Here is a 17,820-nt window from a genome sequence, read left to right as displayed (position 1 = left end):
GTAGTCAATTCAGTACCCTCATTTGTCATTTCTCTCGTTGCCCTAGCTGTAGGCTGTAGCTCTCTAAAGTTTCACTCATCTCTCTGCCTCTCCGTGGTTAGCCGTCGCTCGTCGCCCACTCGCCTTGTTTCTCCTCAAGCATGCCGATGAAGAAGAACAACGCGATCACTTGACTACTTCACTCAGCCTTCTGATTCATCATGCATTTTCCTCCTTCTTCTCCAGCGATAGCGTCGATAGCTGAAATTTATTCGTATTTTGTGGTTTTTCTTCTGGTTTTGCTTGCTCTATTTTTAGTTTTTCTTCACTCAACCTTCTGATTCATCGTGAATTTTGGTTTTGCTTGCTTGGTTTCTAGTTTTTCTTGTTTTGTTTCTAGCTTCTCCGACGATTTCTGTTCCATTTTCACATGCTTCTGTTCTGTTACTTCTCTCTTTTTGGTTTTTTTTGCTTTTTGTTAAGGTTGCTGCGGTGAGAGATGTACTATTGTTGCCATTTTCAAAAGTTCATTTTTCCACCCTTTCGGCGAGAGACGCTTCTGTTGTTGCTGTAGACTGATAACTGATCTTTTATTGCTAACTTGCTATAGATGGCTTCAATTTTGGAGGATCATTCCTCATTTTTTGTTGGTATAATGTGATATTTATTATATTTTTGGTGAGGTTGCTATTCTAATATTTGAACCTTATATCAGTATTTTGAGGATAAATTTCTGCAACGATTAAATTACCTGTGCTTATAATATTAATTATTGGATTTGATTTACCGGTGATCATGACAAAGAAGTGGCTCTGTATATGTCATACTTCTTTGAGAGAAGTCTGACTCTATACTTGTGTTTGTGATTTTATAAGTTAACATTGTGTCTTGTTTTTCATGTTAGAGACATGGTGGACGAAACTTCTGCATCTGCTAGTATTGGCCAACCCCAGCTAACACAATTAATTGGTTCTAGTCAAAATAAAATGCCACCTCCTACTGGACCAACTCCATCAACTCCTCCTCTTGTAGCTATTAATCCTGCCTCTAACCTTACATAAGATTGTGGTCCAGAGAATGTGAGCAGAAAGAGAAAAGAGCCTAAGAAGAAGAGTAAACAATCACAAGTTTGGGAGCATTTTGTGAAGTTACCTTTGGAAAAAACAAATGGAGAGGTTAGAGCTTCTTGCAAATACTGTCATGCAACTTATGCTTGTGACCCAAACAAGCATGAGACAACATCATTGAAAAGGAAATTTTCAAAATGTCCTAAAAACCCACGTAAGGCTACCACAATACCAAAGCAATCAATGTTGAACTACGTGACGGGAAGTGGGCAAGGAGGGGGCTTAGTCTCTCATGTTTTCAACCAAAAACGATGTAGAAGGGCATTGGCTGAATTTGTTATTTGTGATGAGATGCCATTCAAGATAGTTGAGAAGTATGGGTTTAGAAATTTTATGAGAGACCTGGGACCAAGATTTCGAATCCCTTCACGAACATTAGTTGCTAGAGATTGTTGGCAACTATACCTTAGAGAAATCAAGATATTGAAGCAAGTGTTGAAGAAGTTTGCAAATCGTGTTTGCTTGACAACTGATTGCTGAACATCTACTCAAAATTTCAATTACTTATGCCTTACTTGTCATTTCATTGATCTTGAGTGGAAGTTGCATAAGAGGATATTAAATTTTTGCATGATTGAGAATCATAGGGGTGACACAATTATAAAGACAATTGAGAAGTGTCTATTAAAATGGAGAATTGAGAAGGTGTTTATTATAACAATGGACAATGCATCATCTAATGACACGGCTTTGTCTTATTTGAAAAGAAGGCTTAGGAATTGGAAGGGCATGGTTTATGGGGGTGATTACCTTCAATTGAGATGTTGTGCACATATTCTTAACTTGGTGGTTAATGATGGATTGAAGGAGTTGAAGAACAGCTTTGATGCAATCCGCAATGCAATTAAATATGTTCGTTCTTCTCCTGCTCGTCTCTAAAAGTTTAAAAGTGTTATTGAGTTGGAGAAATTGGACACTACTAGCCTTGTTTGCCTTGATGTCAATACTCGGTGGAATTCAACTTACTTGATGTTGGAATCCGCTTTGAAATTTCAAAAGGCTTTTGAACGCCTAAAAGATAAAGATGAAGATTATATGGGGCAATTCATCGGAGGCACTAAGCGTGAAGGCCCTCCTAAAGCTAGTGATTTGAACAAGGCATGTGTCTTTCTCAAATTTTTGAAGGTATTCTATAACATAACTTTGATATTTTCAAGTTCACTAAATGTTACTTCTAACACTTGTTTCCATCAAATTGCTCTTATTCATGAGTTGTTGGAAGAGAACATTGTGAATGTTGATCCTTTGCTTATGGAAATATCCCTAAGTATGAGAAGCAAGTATGAAAAATATTAGGGTCAAACAGAGAATATGAATCCTTTGCTCATTGTAGCAGTGATTTTGGATCCTCGGTACAAGCTTGCTTATGTGAATCATATATTTGAGCATCTTTTTCTTGATCTTGAAGTTTGCATGGCCATGAAAATTAAGATCAAAGATGTCTTGTACTGTATGTTTGATGAGTATTCTAAAGGACTAGGGACTAGTACCCCAAGCAATGCTTCTTCTTCTACACTTCTAGGATCATCAACATGTTCAATGCTTGAAGGCCAAGGGGGTATAGATCCAAGTCGCAGGTGGTTAGCATCTAAAAAATAAAAAACCTCATCAGACCCACAATCAGAATTAGATAAATATCTTTCATCTAATTCTGCTAATGATACCCCTATTGATGATGATTTTGATATATTAGCATGGTGGAGAGCCAATTCTAGCAAATACAAGGTTCTTTCTATGATGGCACATGATGTCTTGGCTGTTCTAGTGTCTACAGTGGCCTTTGAGTCAGCATTCAGCACAGGAAGGCGACTCTTATAGGAGTTCATTATCACCAAAGATGACTGAAGCACTTATCTGTGCTCAAAATTGGCTGCTTCCTAGACAATCCATCTCTAAATTTGCATCCATGCTTCAAGAATTTGATAATTTTCAGGAGACCGAGGGTGTGGTGAAGACTGGTATGTGTTGCAATGATGATATTGACTATTTATATTTTATATGAATTATTATATGTTTCAGTTGTATTTTTTTATTTGTGATGTAATGCCATTGACTATTTATATTTTATATATTTTTTCAGATCTTTCCAGTGTTACTGATGTTGGAGAGGATGGTTGTGTGAGCGTCATTTGATGTTGTATGGCGCTTATGTTTGTTAACTTTCAAACTTTCAAATATTTTGAATATATTTTGGGCACATCTCACTAACTTTTTGTTATGTGAAAAAGCATGATGATAGTTTGATAGGCTAATGCTTATTTTTTGGCTAGCTAGCTATATCATGTGGTTGGCTAGAATTTGTAGATAGTCAGTTTTTTGGATAGACTATAGAGCTTGACAATAAAATGTTGAATTGTTGACTAAGTAGACTATAGTGAGATGTATATATTCTGAATATGAATATATTAATGAGTTTATTACTTGGCACTTATTTAGCATGCATGTTTGAGGGGGTTGACGAGAGCCAGAGGTAACAAATAGTACCATGAACATGTGAGGAAGATGATGTTTGGATTAGCATCTATTCATATGGGTCTTTAATTTTTTCTTTCAGTGTTTCATTTTTTTAATGTAATTTGATAGTAGATTATCAAGTTGTCTTAATATTAGAAAAGGATTAATCTATTGTCATTGTATATACTGCTAAGTTAATACAAGTGTCTACTTAGTTTATGTATTTACGTCACTCATGCATGCTCTCGTTCCTCTTTAGCTCAAGACTTGAAAAAAAGAAACATATGCAAAGCATATATGTTCTATTGTGTTTTCACGCTATACGTAGACAACAAAAACATTAAGCAATATAAAAAAAAAGGGATATAAAAAAAAAGCCTATGATATTAATGCAAGTGAATATAGGAAAGGGAATATAAGGGCTTTTTTTTTGGAGATAGTTGGATTCAAGAATCTAAACTGGTCCAGTAACCTGATGGACCAAGTCCAACCCGATCCAGGTCCCAGGTCCAACAAGACTGGACCAGTCCTCGAACTGAAAATTATAGCCCTGTCTCCATTCAGACTAGACTTCGGGTTGGCATCCAACCCGGTCCAGTCCAGTATTTGTGCAGCCCTAATACTAGACACAATTGGGTTTATCATATTAAACCCTTGCTATTAGAGACTTGCATTGCATAAAGCAAATATGGTGCAAGAACAATTTAACTATAAATTTATTATATCAAAGGGGAAATAATTTAATATAATTTATTCGGGATAAAATGTAATCAGATATCCATCCATCATGGAAAAGTTCACCTAATTAATAGTTCCTCGAACTATTTCTTTCCCCTGACGATGCTCCAGATAAGAAAAAAAATTCTGGAAGAGGGGCAAATTAATTGTAATTAATAGTCATAATATGCAAACTAATTATACAGCACAAACATTGTATCTTAAAATTGAAGGAAAGAAAACTACTAGTAGATTGATCTAATCCCAATTGTAATATCCTATAACCTATGCATTTAGAGGCAGCTCCTTGTGTGTGTATGTTATTCCTCGATCACCATTTACCACATGCCCATTGCCTCTCAATATCCTGCAACATAATATCAGAAGAGATTTTAATATTCCTTAACATATGATCAAAATAGATTGTTATCAGGCTCTTTAATAAAAAAGATACACGTAGTGAGAGAACCAATACCATCTATTTGTTAACAAACCCTCAACTCCCACTGGACCTCGGGCATGGATTCGACTTGTGCTTATTCCAACCTGTTTAACCATATGCGAAACAAAATCAAATCAGAAAACAAAACTAAGCATGCTTCTCAATATATCAGATGAAACTTCTCGAAGATGCATCACCTCTGCACCAAGGCCAAAGCGTGCTCCATCACTGAACCGGCTACTTGCATTATGAAATACAGCAGCACTATATGTATATGTAGCAACAAGACATGATCCAAAAAAGTAACATAAGTTTATAAACAAATCAATATATATTAGCAAGCAAGCATACTGCTTAAACTGGAAAAATAATTTGAGACGTACCAAAGTACACGTCTTCATAAAAAGAAACCTTTAAAATCTCGAACTAATTTGTAAGCAAAGTTTTCATCCAAACTCTTAAGAAGCTATTTCAAAAATATAATTAAATAACTAGGAGGTTATTGCATATTCTGTCTTAATTTTATTCATATCATAGAGATGATCTTTGTACTAAATCTATAATAAAAGTGCAAGTATAAGAAGCTGAAAAGATACAAAAGGAACATATCATAATAATTCTTTTTTTGAGAAAGATTTCCTTAGAAGGCTGCACACTTAAAGCTGAGAACTATTTTATTCTGAAACCATTCTTTAGACAAGGTCAACGCAATAAATTTACCCTTGTTAATTTGCAAATTGGAAAAATATATCGATCCCAGGCTATAATAGATAAGCATATCAACTACGTTGGTGAAAATATGAAAATAGCTATTTCTAATACCCAAGGTGCTCTGCAATCTGCACCAAGCAACAATCTGATGATATAATTGGAATTTCATCAGATTTTACACATAGAACTCAATGAAAAATATGGCAATGAGAACAAGATATTCGATACCTATGCAATGCATACAGGAAAAATAACGGGTTAAAGTTAGCAGAGATGAAGTTGGAGTAAGCTGTTGCGGACAAAGCATGGAACAGGCATACTGTCATTTTATTCCCCTAAATTTTGCCCAGCCTACCTATCAACTTGACGAAGGAAAGTAGCAGCAACTTCTGAGTCTTCAGTAACAATGCAATCAGTATGAGCACTGCAACCAAAGGAATGGAAGAAAGACTATCAGCCTTAGAATACAGAGAACTTGAATAAAGATGAATGTGAACGAGCAGGATGATCCCAACATGCCTTCCATGTTTATGTATGTGATCAATAGCAGCAAAGACATCATCTACAATTTCTATTGTGCAAGCCAGTGAGCTGTACTCATAGTGGAAGGATTCGGTTTTAGCAATATTTAACAAGCCAGAGGCTCTTGGTCCACCATATAGTTTAACACCTGCCAACAAATTAGTGTATGATATGTAAGATTCATAGACTCTCAACCAATACCCTCATTGCAAACAGGCTCCCTTTAATTTTCTACGCACAGATCACCTTTGGATTTCCTTTACAACATCAATAACCAACCTAAACAATTTCTCTTTCTCAGAGTTCCTTGATTCTTTTGGAAAAAAGCCTTACCCACAAGAGCTTGCATTGTAGTATCGTCTTATTAGAGATAGCGATCCCTCAAATGTAGTCAAATTTTCTTTATGTGAAAAACTAGCTACCATTTTAGCACAAAAAATCCAGGTTTTCTAATTTTTGGTCTGAAAATCAAGGATTTGTTTGATTGCAGTAAAAAGGGGGAAATCATCAATATCACAAAGGGATTGACAGAGGGCTAAAATATAACAGAAGTAATAGAAATTGTCCCCAATTTAAATATATATTTAGTTTCTCATAATCCATGTGCAATTAAGATCAAACCTTCTTTTCGGAGTTCAGCAACGAGTTCCCTAAGCCCACCATTATGCGTTAGATCCGTGTGCACAAGGAGTGTTTCCTTAGAACATCAGGATAGAATGTATTAGCACACACAGTCCATGATCTAATAGCATGCAAAACTTGAAGGATAGATGGATGTGGGCGGTTCTTTTATTGGCCACTTTGGATGTAAATGAACAAACAATAGTATTTAGTGCACATTTCAAGAGTGTTACCATTGCGTTACATGCAGCAGGATAATCAATCTTTGCATCTCTAACAATCTGCTTAGCCATATCAATATTAGCCGACTTGTCAACATATACATGACAAATTCCATCTACATGACAGAAATATAACTTAGTAGAATACAGTTAAGGGAAATAATATTACAAAATTGTGTGAATGCGTGTGTGTCTGTGTGTGTGAATTACCAGCATGGCCAAGAACAGGAATTTTTGTCGACTCCTTGATTTGAGAAACAAGTTTATTGCTTCCTCTTGGGACCACAAGATCTATAACATCATCAAGCTGCGGCAAAGTAGAATTAGTATGAAGCCATCTTAGACAAATAACTAGAAGAAATTTAATTCTAGCATCACCTTCAGCAGATCCGGAATTTCTTCTCTTGAAGTCACAAGTCCAATAAGTTTTTCACCAACATGTTCTGGAATGGCTGAAGTAATGATCTACAATAATGATGAAACATTAACATTGAGAACCATATCAAATGACTTGCGCAAAAGTATATATAATTCTAATCCAAATTAATCTTAAAAAACAACAGCATCAAACCCAAAATTTAGATAAACCTTGTGTAAGACAGCATTCGAATGTTTGGCTTCCTTTCCTCCCTTAAGCAGTAAACCATTTCCACTTCGAATGGCCAATGCAGCTATCTATTAAACCACCCATCAACAAACAACTTATAAGTCAATCTTGAATATGAGGAAACATGTCACAACAACATACTTGTTCTACAAAAAATGACACACTCACGAAAAATCCAAATTAAATAGTACTGTAAAAACAATGACAAGCCTGTTAAAACATAGTTTAACATCTTGCTCATATCTAAAACATTTTCAGCAGTTTTGTTGAAGCTGGAGGAAGGGTGTACCTGAGCAAGGGCATCAGGACGAGATTCAAAGATAACAAGCACGACACCCAAAGGGCATGATATTTTCTCCAGTATGAGTTTATCTGCAAGCTGGGCACAAGAACATCAGGATTTATGGTTTTGGAGAAATTAATATTCTTTTGGACAAATTAGTGAGGTTCTTTCTTTGTTGATAAAAAGATGTGAATATTTTAATTATCAGAGAGAGAAGATGTGAAGATTCTGTTTTTAGAGGAAAAAAGCTGAAGAATTTGTCATTTTTTCAAGTCTATTAGATGACAATCATGGATTTTTTATAGACAAAATTATGTATGGGGTTTCTACCTCTGTTTTCTTTAAAATTTGACCAATGGGTTCTTGCATATCTGCTAGCATGCGCATAGACTTCGCAAGGCTGGAGATCTGTAAAATATTATAGTTGTCAGAAAAGGGAAAAAATGACATTACAAACATCCCTTAGAAGTGAGGATCCAGTCTAGTCTCGGAAAGTAAAGACAGGAGATTGTCAGGCATGTTATTTATAGAGTATTACCCTAATAGGGAAATGATTGATTACCTTCTCAGGTTTCAAGGTTAAACGTGAAACCAGTGACTTCTCTAACCCAGCCTGTTCTGCCTCAGCAACATCAGCTTCATTCTCAAGCCTTATCATGCTTTCATTTTCCTCCAATGCATCAGCTATCGACAACAATATTTTCCTCCTTTCATCAGACTCTAGGGCCTGATACCCAAAACATTAGTATTATGTAAATGAAAACTATCTACATTGGTTAATTGTTGTTGGCTGTAAACTTCCCCAAAAGAAAAATGAAGTAGAAAAATCAAAAAGATAAATCATTATTTTCTTTCTTTCTTTCTTTCTTTTTAACACACATGAAATTTATACACTCACACACACCTACTCTAGCCCTTTTCCATCAGAAAGGGTGACCCACACACACATCACCCACTTGGGGGTTTGATCCCACAAACACACTTCTTTGAGGGAACTGTGGGGTGCCATTTGAACTATACCCTATAAGACTCAAGGCCGAAAAAGATAAATCACTCTTAAAAGATGTATTCCTATGAAAATAAAGAAGGCACTTCACACTCGTTAATTTGCCATTGCATTTACCTGAAGTCTTCTAGAACTATCACGCGCTGCAACTGCCATTTCATGTGCGCTCACTTCCTTAATGGTTGACCACAAATGTGCATCTTTATGAAAAACAGTTCCTATCTTCTCCCCTTGAAGCACTCTAATAATATTGTCTGTAGCATAGCCGCTTGAAAGGAGAAAGAATTCAAATCAAAGTCAGTAAAATAGGAAATTCCCCTTATCCTTGTTCCAGAGAAAAGAATCAGAAATAACACTCAATTAGAAATTAGAATCTGTCTTCATCACTTCAAAAAGTTGGCATTGAAAGACATTAAAAGCCTATAGAAAATATATATTATATGAAATCAATTTTTTTTTTTTTCAATCTGATGTAGACCGTCAGACTGAACTCTTTTTACTGGCTTTGTGGAACATCTTTATGCCTTGTCTCAACAACTAATAACCTTACCAGATTCCAATGCTGACATGAAAACACAATATATATATATATATATATATAAACCAACCATAAGAAAGGAATAGTTTGTAATAAACAAATTCATGATAGCCCTACTTCAGTTCAGTCTTCATTGCATTTATTTCCTGACGTTTCCATCAGTAATTTTATCAGTGGGGACAGTTTTCTCCTAATAGTCAGGCCAAAGATGGATGAACCAATAAATTAAAACAACTGATTTTTTAATAATAAATAAAATTCGAACAAAAATACTTATTTTTAGAATAAACATCTTGATATATTGGTTAAAAAGAAAAGAAAAGAAAAGAATACCTAGTAATAACCACCGGTGTTCCAGCATAGGCAGCACAAACTGCAGCATTGACTTTAGCAGTCATACCCCCTCTGCCCAATCTGGACTTGTCTCCAAAAGTAATTTCTTCTTGGTGTTTCTCTTTCACATAAGTGTGAATTAGCTTTGACTTTGGATCACTTGGAGGACCACTATAAAGGCCCTCCACATCACTCAATAAAACAAGTAGATCGGCTTTCAGCTCCAAAGCCAATAGACCCGCCAAACTGTCGTTATCCCAGAAAATACCAGAAGAATCCTGCACAGAGGTAACAATTAGAAGCAATCATCTATCACAATGCCAACAGAATCAGATTATTGTTTGTCTGTGGAAACAAGAAGTTAACATTTTGACAAAAGCCATCTGACAATATGGTAACAGCAAAAGCTTGAATTTCAAGGTCCCCACAAAAAGATTATTCCTAGAAAACGGCTGTAAAATCAGCCCAAGTATCAGCAGTAATTGATGGTTCTCAGTTTCCCTCATATCCTCTTGAAAAAGGAGGATGATTGAATGAAAATGGAGGGATTAAACAATCAAAAGCAAAAACATAAATCCATAAAAATTAGAAAGAAAGAAAATCAAATTAATCCAGCATACCTCATAAGGCGCCTTCCTGGTACTAACGGCATCATTTTCATTAAAAATAGGAATAACTCTTAATTCTAATAAGGACATCACTGTGTCCGTCAGTTGTTTTCTGAAACCCGCATCTCTAAATAAGCCATCAGTCACAAGAAGTTGGGATGAAGTGACATCAAGCTGCACCATACAAATATCTTATCAATATCAATATGGAGGAAAACTATGATAGTAAATTTTGAGAAAAAAAATATTCCACTGCACACAATCATGCCACTCATATCAAATTAAAAACCTATTAGATTAACAGATTGATTTGTTACTACCTGGCTGAACATGGTATCATACAGAGCCATGAGACTACCCTGCCCAACCGATGCGCAGGCTTTCCCATCAAGCTCACTTTGAGGCTTTTGAAGATCAGAAAAGCTGTATAATAATGAAAAAATTTATGAACATGCGTGTGATTCTCAAGTGCAAAATTAAATGCTGAAAGTGTGCATGAAATTATTATATGCTATGTTGATCTAATCCAAACTAAATGATTTAAATCATAATAACCTAACAAAGTTATACTGGGGGAAAATTAAACTAGTTTTACAGAACAGCGCAGAGCTAAACGAAAACACATTTTTGTTCCAATTGATTTTCTAATCCATATATCTGACCTTAAATCCGCATGTAAACATGACATATTTTGGAGGAACATCACATGCTTCGAAAGTTTCTATTGTTTGATAAATTCATGCAGTTAATTTTGTGATCCAGTAGTTAGATGAAATTGATACATGTATTGAAACCATATTTTACTTCAGCTCAGGGAAAACCTGCTATTGGCCACTCTGCGATATCCTAGTCTTTGGCGGCCCAGACCAACTGCACCAGATGTCACCAATATAACCTCGTACCCAAGGGTATTGAGCTCTTTAAGCTGTACAAATTGACAAAATTTCAGTCACTGAAAAAATGAAAAAATGATGTTGGACAAAACGAACAAAAACGAAGTCATGACCAATGGGATATTTCTAGATTCTAAAAAAATTCTGGGTCCGTTTGCCTTTCAGCTCTCTCCTTGACCCTTTTATTTGTTTTCATCCTTGGTTTTCTCCCATGCAGTTCAGAAGATTTACAAAGGGTTAACTGAACATTAGACTTAATTTTATAGTGGTATTATTACATTACCTGCTCACAGAGAGCCCCAAGTCTGCCCAGCGCTAATCTTCCATCACTTCGAGTAACTACAGCAGTTCCGACCTGCAATCATATTAGTTAAAAAATAAGTTGAAGTCTACATGTAGGACAAGTAAAAAAAAAGCAGGAAAGTAAAAGCAAAGTGATGTATAAAAATGTAGGGAAATTGAATGGAGCTCAATAAACTAGGTGACATTCGTTTTCTGTTTTTCATCTTAACATGTATCAGAAATAAATCCATAGAACTTAAAGCATAAAAATTTGTCGGAAAAATAATAACAAATCTTATCATTGAACCAGTCAACAGATTAAACCGATAGCACAACAGAGAACAACACCACAAATGATTTGCATCGCTCGCTAACATTTCACTGAATTAAACAATAGGCAACGAGTGAAGCATTACCCAAAAATAGAAGAAGAGAAAACAAAAATGCAATGAATGAAACAGTAGATAATAAAAGCGAGAGAGACCTTGACAACAACACGCTTGACATTCTTGACAAAAGCACGATTAGGATCCATGGCGGTGATAGAAATCGAAGATGATGAATAAGGTGAGAACACAAGAACCTCCGTGTGAATGAGAGTGGAAGGATTGTGTTAGTTTAGTTTAGACCAGGAGGAGTGCAGTGTTGGATTGGAGGGTGAAAAAAGCGTTTCCAGAGACGCGGCGGACCTGCCACGTTGTGCCAAACTATTTGGACCATTAGCGTGCTCTGATTTTTGCTCATTATTATTACTATTAATCGTTACTCCATAAAATAAATCTTACAGATTCACTTGCCATTTAAAAAATTATTAAATCTATGAGGGATGCACTTTTTTTGAGAGATTTACGATTTTACGCACAGGTTCGGGTAAGAAAATTAATCATTTTTAAATGTCTCGATCACTTGTAAATACAATATTTAAGACATTTTTAACTTAATAATATCAATTAGTGAATTAATTAATTATCTTTAAAATTATACACCATTTTCATATTTCAATTAAAAAACCTTTTTGATTACTCTTTTGATTAAGAAAATTTAAAAAAAAACTTTTAATTACATTTTAAAAGACAAAAAAAGTCATATATTTTTTAACACGATAATTTTAAAAATACAACCTTGCATACTTTCTTTTTAACTTCATAGTATTGGAATTTGACATTAAAATTTGACTAATAAATGTGATTAGAAAATGCTTCATCTAATTCAAAATATAAGCATATTTTAACAATAATTGACATATAAATAAAATTTTTATTCTCATAAAAATATATATTATTTTTTATTTTTAATTCTAATTTATGATAAGTAAGAAGATTATAAATTTACAGACACAAGAATCCAATTTAATAAATATAAAAGGTGAAATGAAAAAAAAATTATAAATATTAAATTACTTATATTTAAAATCAAAATAAATAAATAAATATTTTTTACCAAGATGTGTTAGAAATTTTTCCTATGTGAACTGATTGGCTCATCCAAATCCAACTGGGAAAAAAGAAAAAGAAAAAGTATCTCTTTCCAAGAAAAAGTAAAAGGAAGAGCACGGATTCAGCTTGAACTTTGTGGGGTCACGTGTCATTTTGTGGGGTCACGTGTCATTAGTCCATTATTTGTACCAAATTTTCTCCTCCTCCGAGATGATTGATAATGAAAAGTATGATTACCAGGGGAAACAGGGTACTGGAAAAGTAAAACCTTTCTACTGGTTCTGCTTTTCATACCTAAACGCAAACCCCTGTATTTGTTTGGAGGAAAATTAGTTGAGCATCCGCATCTACACCAATCCAAACAAATAAAGTAGGTCTTTAATAAATATTTTAATAACAATTTTGTCCTTGGTACATATAAATATTTTAATACCATATTTTTGTCATCAATATTTAATGAAATATAAAATGATAAAATTTATAATAAAAATTTAATAGCAAAACTTATGAATAGAAAAAAGAATATTCTCACTCTGAAACCAACCCAAATATTTAACGATCATTCATTTAAAGCCAAAGCGGTACCTAGAGCTCCCAGGGTTCATGTGCTGAGACATAAACGGAAGTCCTAATGTTGTTGTTTCCTTGGATTCAGATTCGTCCAATTTAAAATATATATAATTTAACAAATAATACATCTGACATTTTCTGTCCACTTATGCCATTTTCACGTTCTTCTCTGGAAAACTTGTCATGCATTCAAGGGGAGAGTACTTAAGACTTAAGGGAAGTCTAAATTTTGTCAGCAAAAAATATCTAAATCTTATCAACATATATAAGGTTATGTCTAGCATAAAATTTAAAAATAGGATATTTCTCTAAATTGTTTTTAAAATAATCAAAACCTAAAAAATAATAATAATATTTCTTTTTATCTTAAAAGGTATTTTCGAAAAATAATTATGATACATGTAAGAGGTAATATTTATGCAAATACAAGGTACACGCACATAGTATAAACTATTTTAAAAACTTGATAAATAAATACATGATTTTTATGATTATGAATAAACATGATTATTTTTTTAAAATATATTTAAATAATGAAACCAGTTTTATAATTTATTTATTTTAAGTTTACCCACACGGACCACACCATCCATAATTTGCTCTTCGTACCATATATATTATTTACTCCGTTCAAAAAGTATAAGGTATTTTTAATTGAATCTTACCCTTCAATAAAGTAGTTACCTACTTTCAAACTAACCCTATCTTTTCATATTTATCCTTATTAAATACCCTATAATAAATATAAATTCACTATTAATAGGGATACTTTTGAAAAAAAAAAGATAATGATTACATCTTGAAAGACTAAAAATGCCTTACATTTTTAAACATACAAACTTCTCAAAAAATTCCTCATATTTTTATATGGAGTGAGTATTTGCGTGGCTTTAAAGGCTTGACTCATATTTTATGCAGATCACAAATCTTATTTAATTGAAACATGTAAATAAATAATCAGAACCATGAAAATAAAAATTTACAAAATCTTAATAAAATACGGAGATAATAATAATAATAATAATAATAATAATAATAATAATAGATCTTATCTTATTAGATGAGATCAGATCTCTAATCACACAATATCATAATATCATGCGGTGATTGAAAATACAAAGAAAAAAACAAGAAAAAAGTTGAAAAATCTATAGGATTTGCAGTATTTAAAGTTTAGAACAGGGGTGTACCTTATAAATCTTAAATTTTATGTTGATATAAAAAAAATTATCTTAAATTAAAACTAATTTAGAGAGTTTATACATAGATTAACAATATTTTGAATATGAAATTTTATATCCAAATGTATTAGTATGTCATGATGAAAAGTATAGCTTTTTTAATAGTTGTATTTAATTTTTTGATTAAAAAGTTAAAAATGTTGTTGATGGGAAATAAAGTTGAGAAACGGCTACGCCGTCTACTTTTTCACATTATGCTCGAGCTCCAGCTACCTCACCATTGATGATTGGGAGTTGGAATTGTGGCATAAAGTCGACATTAGCTATTATTAAATTCGTTGGCAAGAAAAGGATATAATTAAATTCAAACAAAAACGAGAGTTGATTCAATGTTATTTTTTTGTTTTTTAAATATATAATTTTTAAAATAAAAAAATATTTCTGAATGTAAACTTAAATAAATATCCAATATCTAATTTGGACATATTCAAATGAAATCACGAGTATAAACTATAAAGCTTCTAAAAGATTTGATGAGCATGCCAGTGTCATATAGCATGGTATCAAGCAAACCAATTTTTTACTTAAATAGTAAAAATATATTTTTCTTTTTCGTAAAATGGTAGACAAATATTTTTAAAAATTGAATTGTGATAATTTGAGGAAAATAAAAATGCCAACCCCTTCAGAAACTCGGCAAAATTGAGAGCCCCAAATTCAGAAACTAATTAAAGAAATTCAACATTCATTGAAAAAACGCGCTTCAAAAGAAGAAAGCCACTTTCAGCCTAAAAAAAAAACAAAACAAAAAACAAAAAGAAAAGAAGGGCCTGTTTGGAAAATCTGTTGAACATAGAGTCGGGAATAAGAGCCGGGCTTGACAGGCCGCCCGTTTAAACCCATTTTAATAAGGGTTTGGGCTTAAAAATTTAGCATTTTTTAGGATAATCGGACTTCGAAACCCGGCCCTTTTAAGCCCTAGAAAAACGGGTTCGGACTCGGGCGGCCCGTGAAGTCCGTTTTACTATTCACAAAGTATTGTTTTCACCTCTTTCCAGATAATGTGCAAACATTAATTTGTATTTTGTACCAACAATTGGTTAAATTATTTTGTGCCATTTTATAGTAATTTTTATATTTTATCTTGTGATATATGTATATATATTTTTGATAATAAAACAATTTAATTAATAATTGTTGTAGGTGATGATGAAGAAGTTGCAGAAATAATTAATATTGAGCTTCCGCCTCCATCTTTCACAAGTGAACCTACATCTGAGGGTTTTAATATTTTATTTATGGATGATAATGAGGGAGATCTTGATTAGGATTGATGATGATATTTGCCTTCATCTTATTTAGACTTTTAAATTTTTTGTTCATTTTTTAGATTATGTGAGACTTTGGTTTGATATATGTTAAATTTTAAAATATTTTAAACAAATTTTAATGTTAAATTTTATTTTATTTTATTTTATTCTTATCCGGGCTTACGAGCCCGACCCTGAGCCCTATGAATAAGGCCCGGGCTTCAATTTTAGGGTAAAATTGAAGTAACCGAGCTTTAGAGCCTAGGTCCATAAGGGCCGAGCTCATATGAGTTAGGCCCGCCCGTTTACCAATTCTAGTTGAACAGTTTTCTGTTTTTTAAAACAAGAGAATAAAAAAATTCGTTTGGTAACGTGTTTTTAAAAAATATTTTAGAAAAAAAAATAAAATATTATTTTAAAGAACAGAAAAATAAAAATAACTTTTAAATGTTATGTGATTATTGTTTCGGATAATAAGGGAGAATGAAAAAAATATTTATTTTTATTATTTTTTTATTTTCAAAATATGTTATACAAAATACTAATTCTCAAAATAATAAAATAAAAACAGTTTCAAACCGTTTCAAAATTTCTGTTTTCTATTAATCTAACATCCAATGCGCACACGTCACACATCCTAACTATAAAACTAGGGAAATTTGTGTTTATCATGGATACAACGTACAAGCATCAAATAAATAAACCTGGAGAAATTTTGAAAATTTAAATTTAAAATACCAATGAAACTAGAAGACGCGGCCGAATGCAGTAAAGAATAACTATATATATTAGCATATTATTTTTTTACTGAACACTCCTCTTATTCTATATGTAAAGCACGTTTTAAAAAATTTATTTAATTTTATTTATAAATTATGGTTTAACTTTTAAAAAAATATTTTTAAAATTATTCTTTATTGAAAAATAATTTTTTAAAATTTATTATATAAAAATATATTTAAAATTTTATACATTTTATTTTTTAAATTTTTTTATATCGATATTGGTGAAATTAATAAAAATGAGTTATTAAAGAAACTAAAGGAGTATTGATAAAATTGATGGTTCTAACGGCACGAACAGAATATTCCGAAGATGGAGCCTTATGAAACTATTTTTAACAAATCTCAATTCACTCTTAGACAGCAACAACTAATAAATCTGATCAAAAGAACAACAAATAAATGACTAATTCTTAATATAGATAAAAATTGATGGAAAGGGAAATAACATAGAAATTTAGGTCAAGTCATCCAATTTAATAAAATACTTTACTCATAATCGACGCCGATTCTAACCATGAATCGTTTAACCTGTTCAATGAGTGGCAGAGGGAGAACTGAAGCGAGTAATAATAACCATATACAATGTCGAGAATGGAGAAGCAGGAGGTTTTACTCGTTCAACATTTACAGCGTATAATGAATTTTTCCAAACTCGGAAGAACCAGAAGGTCTAATTTTTTTAAAAGAAAAAGATAAAAGAAAAAAAGAAGGGAAAAGAGTGAGGAAGAAGAAGGGACTGACCTTAACGATGAGGCGCCTGACCTTGCGGACGAAAACGCGAGAAGGATCGACCTTGGTGAAATCAGTGGAATCAGAAGGGTACTTTAACTGAGTTGACCCGTTCGAGTTAGGCAACTCGAGCGAGTTGATGAAGAACTCGGTGAGGCCGTTCATATTCACAGGAAGAGCTTCTGTCATTCTGTGAAATTCTGAATTGTGAAGAAGAAGGAGGATGAGGGGATGAGGGTGACCTCTTGTTACCCAAGAGCAAGGGCCTTTTATAACCTTTGTGCGGCTCTCGGCCCTGGCTCGTGAATGGCCCACCTATCTATTATTTATTCCCAAATTTAATTAAAAATAGACTAATCAGGACAAAAATATTATTATCTTATTTGATCCAACCCTTCAGCATTGTCCTCTCGCTTCTTCTTCCCCCCCTTTTTTTTTTAACTTTTCCCCATTTCCAATAAGAGA

General features: G+C 33.1%; 1 protein-coding gene across 3 annotated transcripts; it reads right to left on the bottom strand.

The window, feature by feature from the left end:
• Positions 1-4,296: 4,296 nt before the first annotated feature.
• Positions 4,297-17,601, bottom strand: LOC129287802 (delta-1-pyrroline-5-carboxylate synthase-like). 3 transcript variants are annotated; one of them, XM_054924048.1, is made up of 21 exons: positions 17,368-17,601; positions 11,346-11,417; positions 10,991-11,094; positions 10,490-10,592; positions 10,182-10,343; positions 9,562-9,839; positions 8,808-8,958; positions 8,247-8,411; positions 8,015-8,092; positions 7,691-7,780; positions 7,383-7,469; positions 7,173-7,259; positions 7,005-7,101; positions 6,807-6,910; positions 6,574-6,649; positions 5,950-6,100; positions 5,786-5,854; positions 4,917-4,983; positions 4,753-4,823; positions 4,563-4,644; positions 4,297-4,424 (listed from the first exon to the last, which is right to left on the bottom strand). In XM_054924048.1, exons 1-20 carry the CDS (start codon positions 17,542-17,544, stop codon positions 4,563-4,565), a joined length of 2,271 nt encoding a protein of 756 aa, XP_054780023.1. In that variant the 5' UTR covers positions 17,545-17,601; the 3' UTR covers positions 4,297-4,424. The 3 variants fall into 3 exon arrangements, with proteins under 3 accessions (XP_054780023.1, XP_054780022.1, XP_054780024.1); XM_054924047.1 differs by having other exon boundaries at positions 4,297-4,644; XM_054924049.1 differs by lacking the exon at positions 17,368-17,601 and adding an exon at positions 11,829-11,975 and having other exon boundaries at positions 4,297-4,644.
• Between the last annotated feature and the right edge of the window lie 219 nt (positions 17,602-17,820).

This window comes from Prosopis cineraria, unplaced genomic scaffold (assembly GCF_029017545.1).
Source record: "Prosopis cineraria cultivar Desert tree isolate PC_DT_omini unplaced genomic scaffold, ASM2901754v1 PC12, whole genome shotgun sequence".
Lineage (NCBI taxonomy): Eukaryota > Viridiplantae > Streptophyta > Magnoliopsida > Fabales > Fabaceae > Prosopis > Prosopis cineraria.
The sequence above is the reverse complement of the archived record's forward strand: the minus strand, read 5'-3'. Positions and strand labels throughout refer to the sequence as shown.

Coding starts and splice junctions, on each gene's coding strand:
- LOC129287802 (XM_054924047.1), bottom strand. CDS start 17,544: ATGACAGAAGCTCTTCCTGTGAATATGAACGGCCTCACCGAGTTCTTC. Junction 9,840..10,181: donor CCAGGAAGGCGCCTTATGAG/GTATGCTGGATT, acceptor ACCTCTGTGCAG/GATTCTTCTGGTATTTTCTG. Junction 5,855..5,949: donor CACATACATAAACATGGAAG/GCATGTTGGGAT, acceptor CTTTGGTTGCAG/TGCTCATACTGATTGCATTG.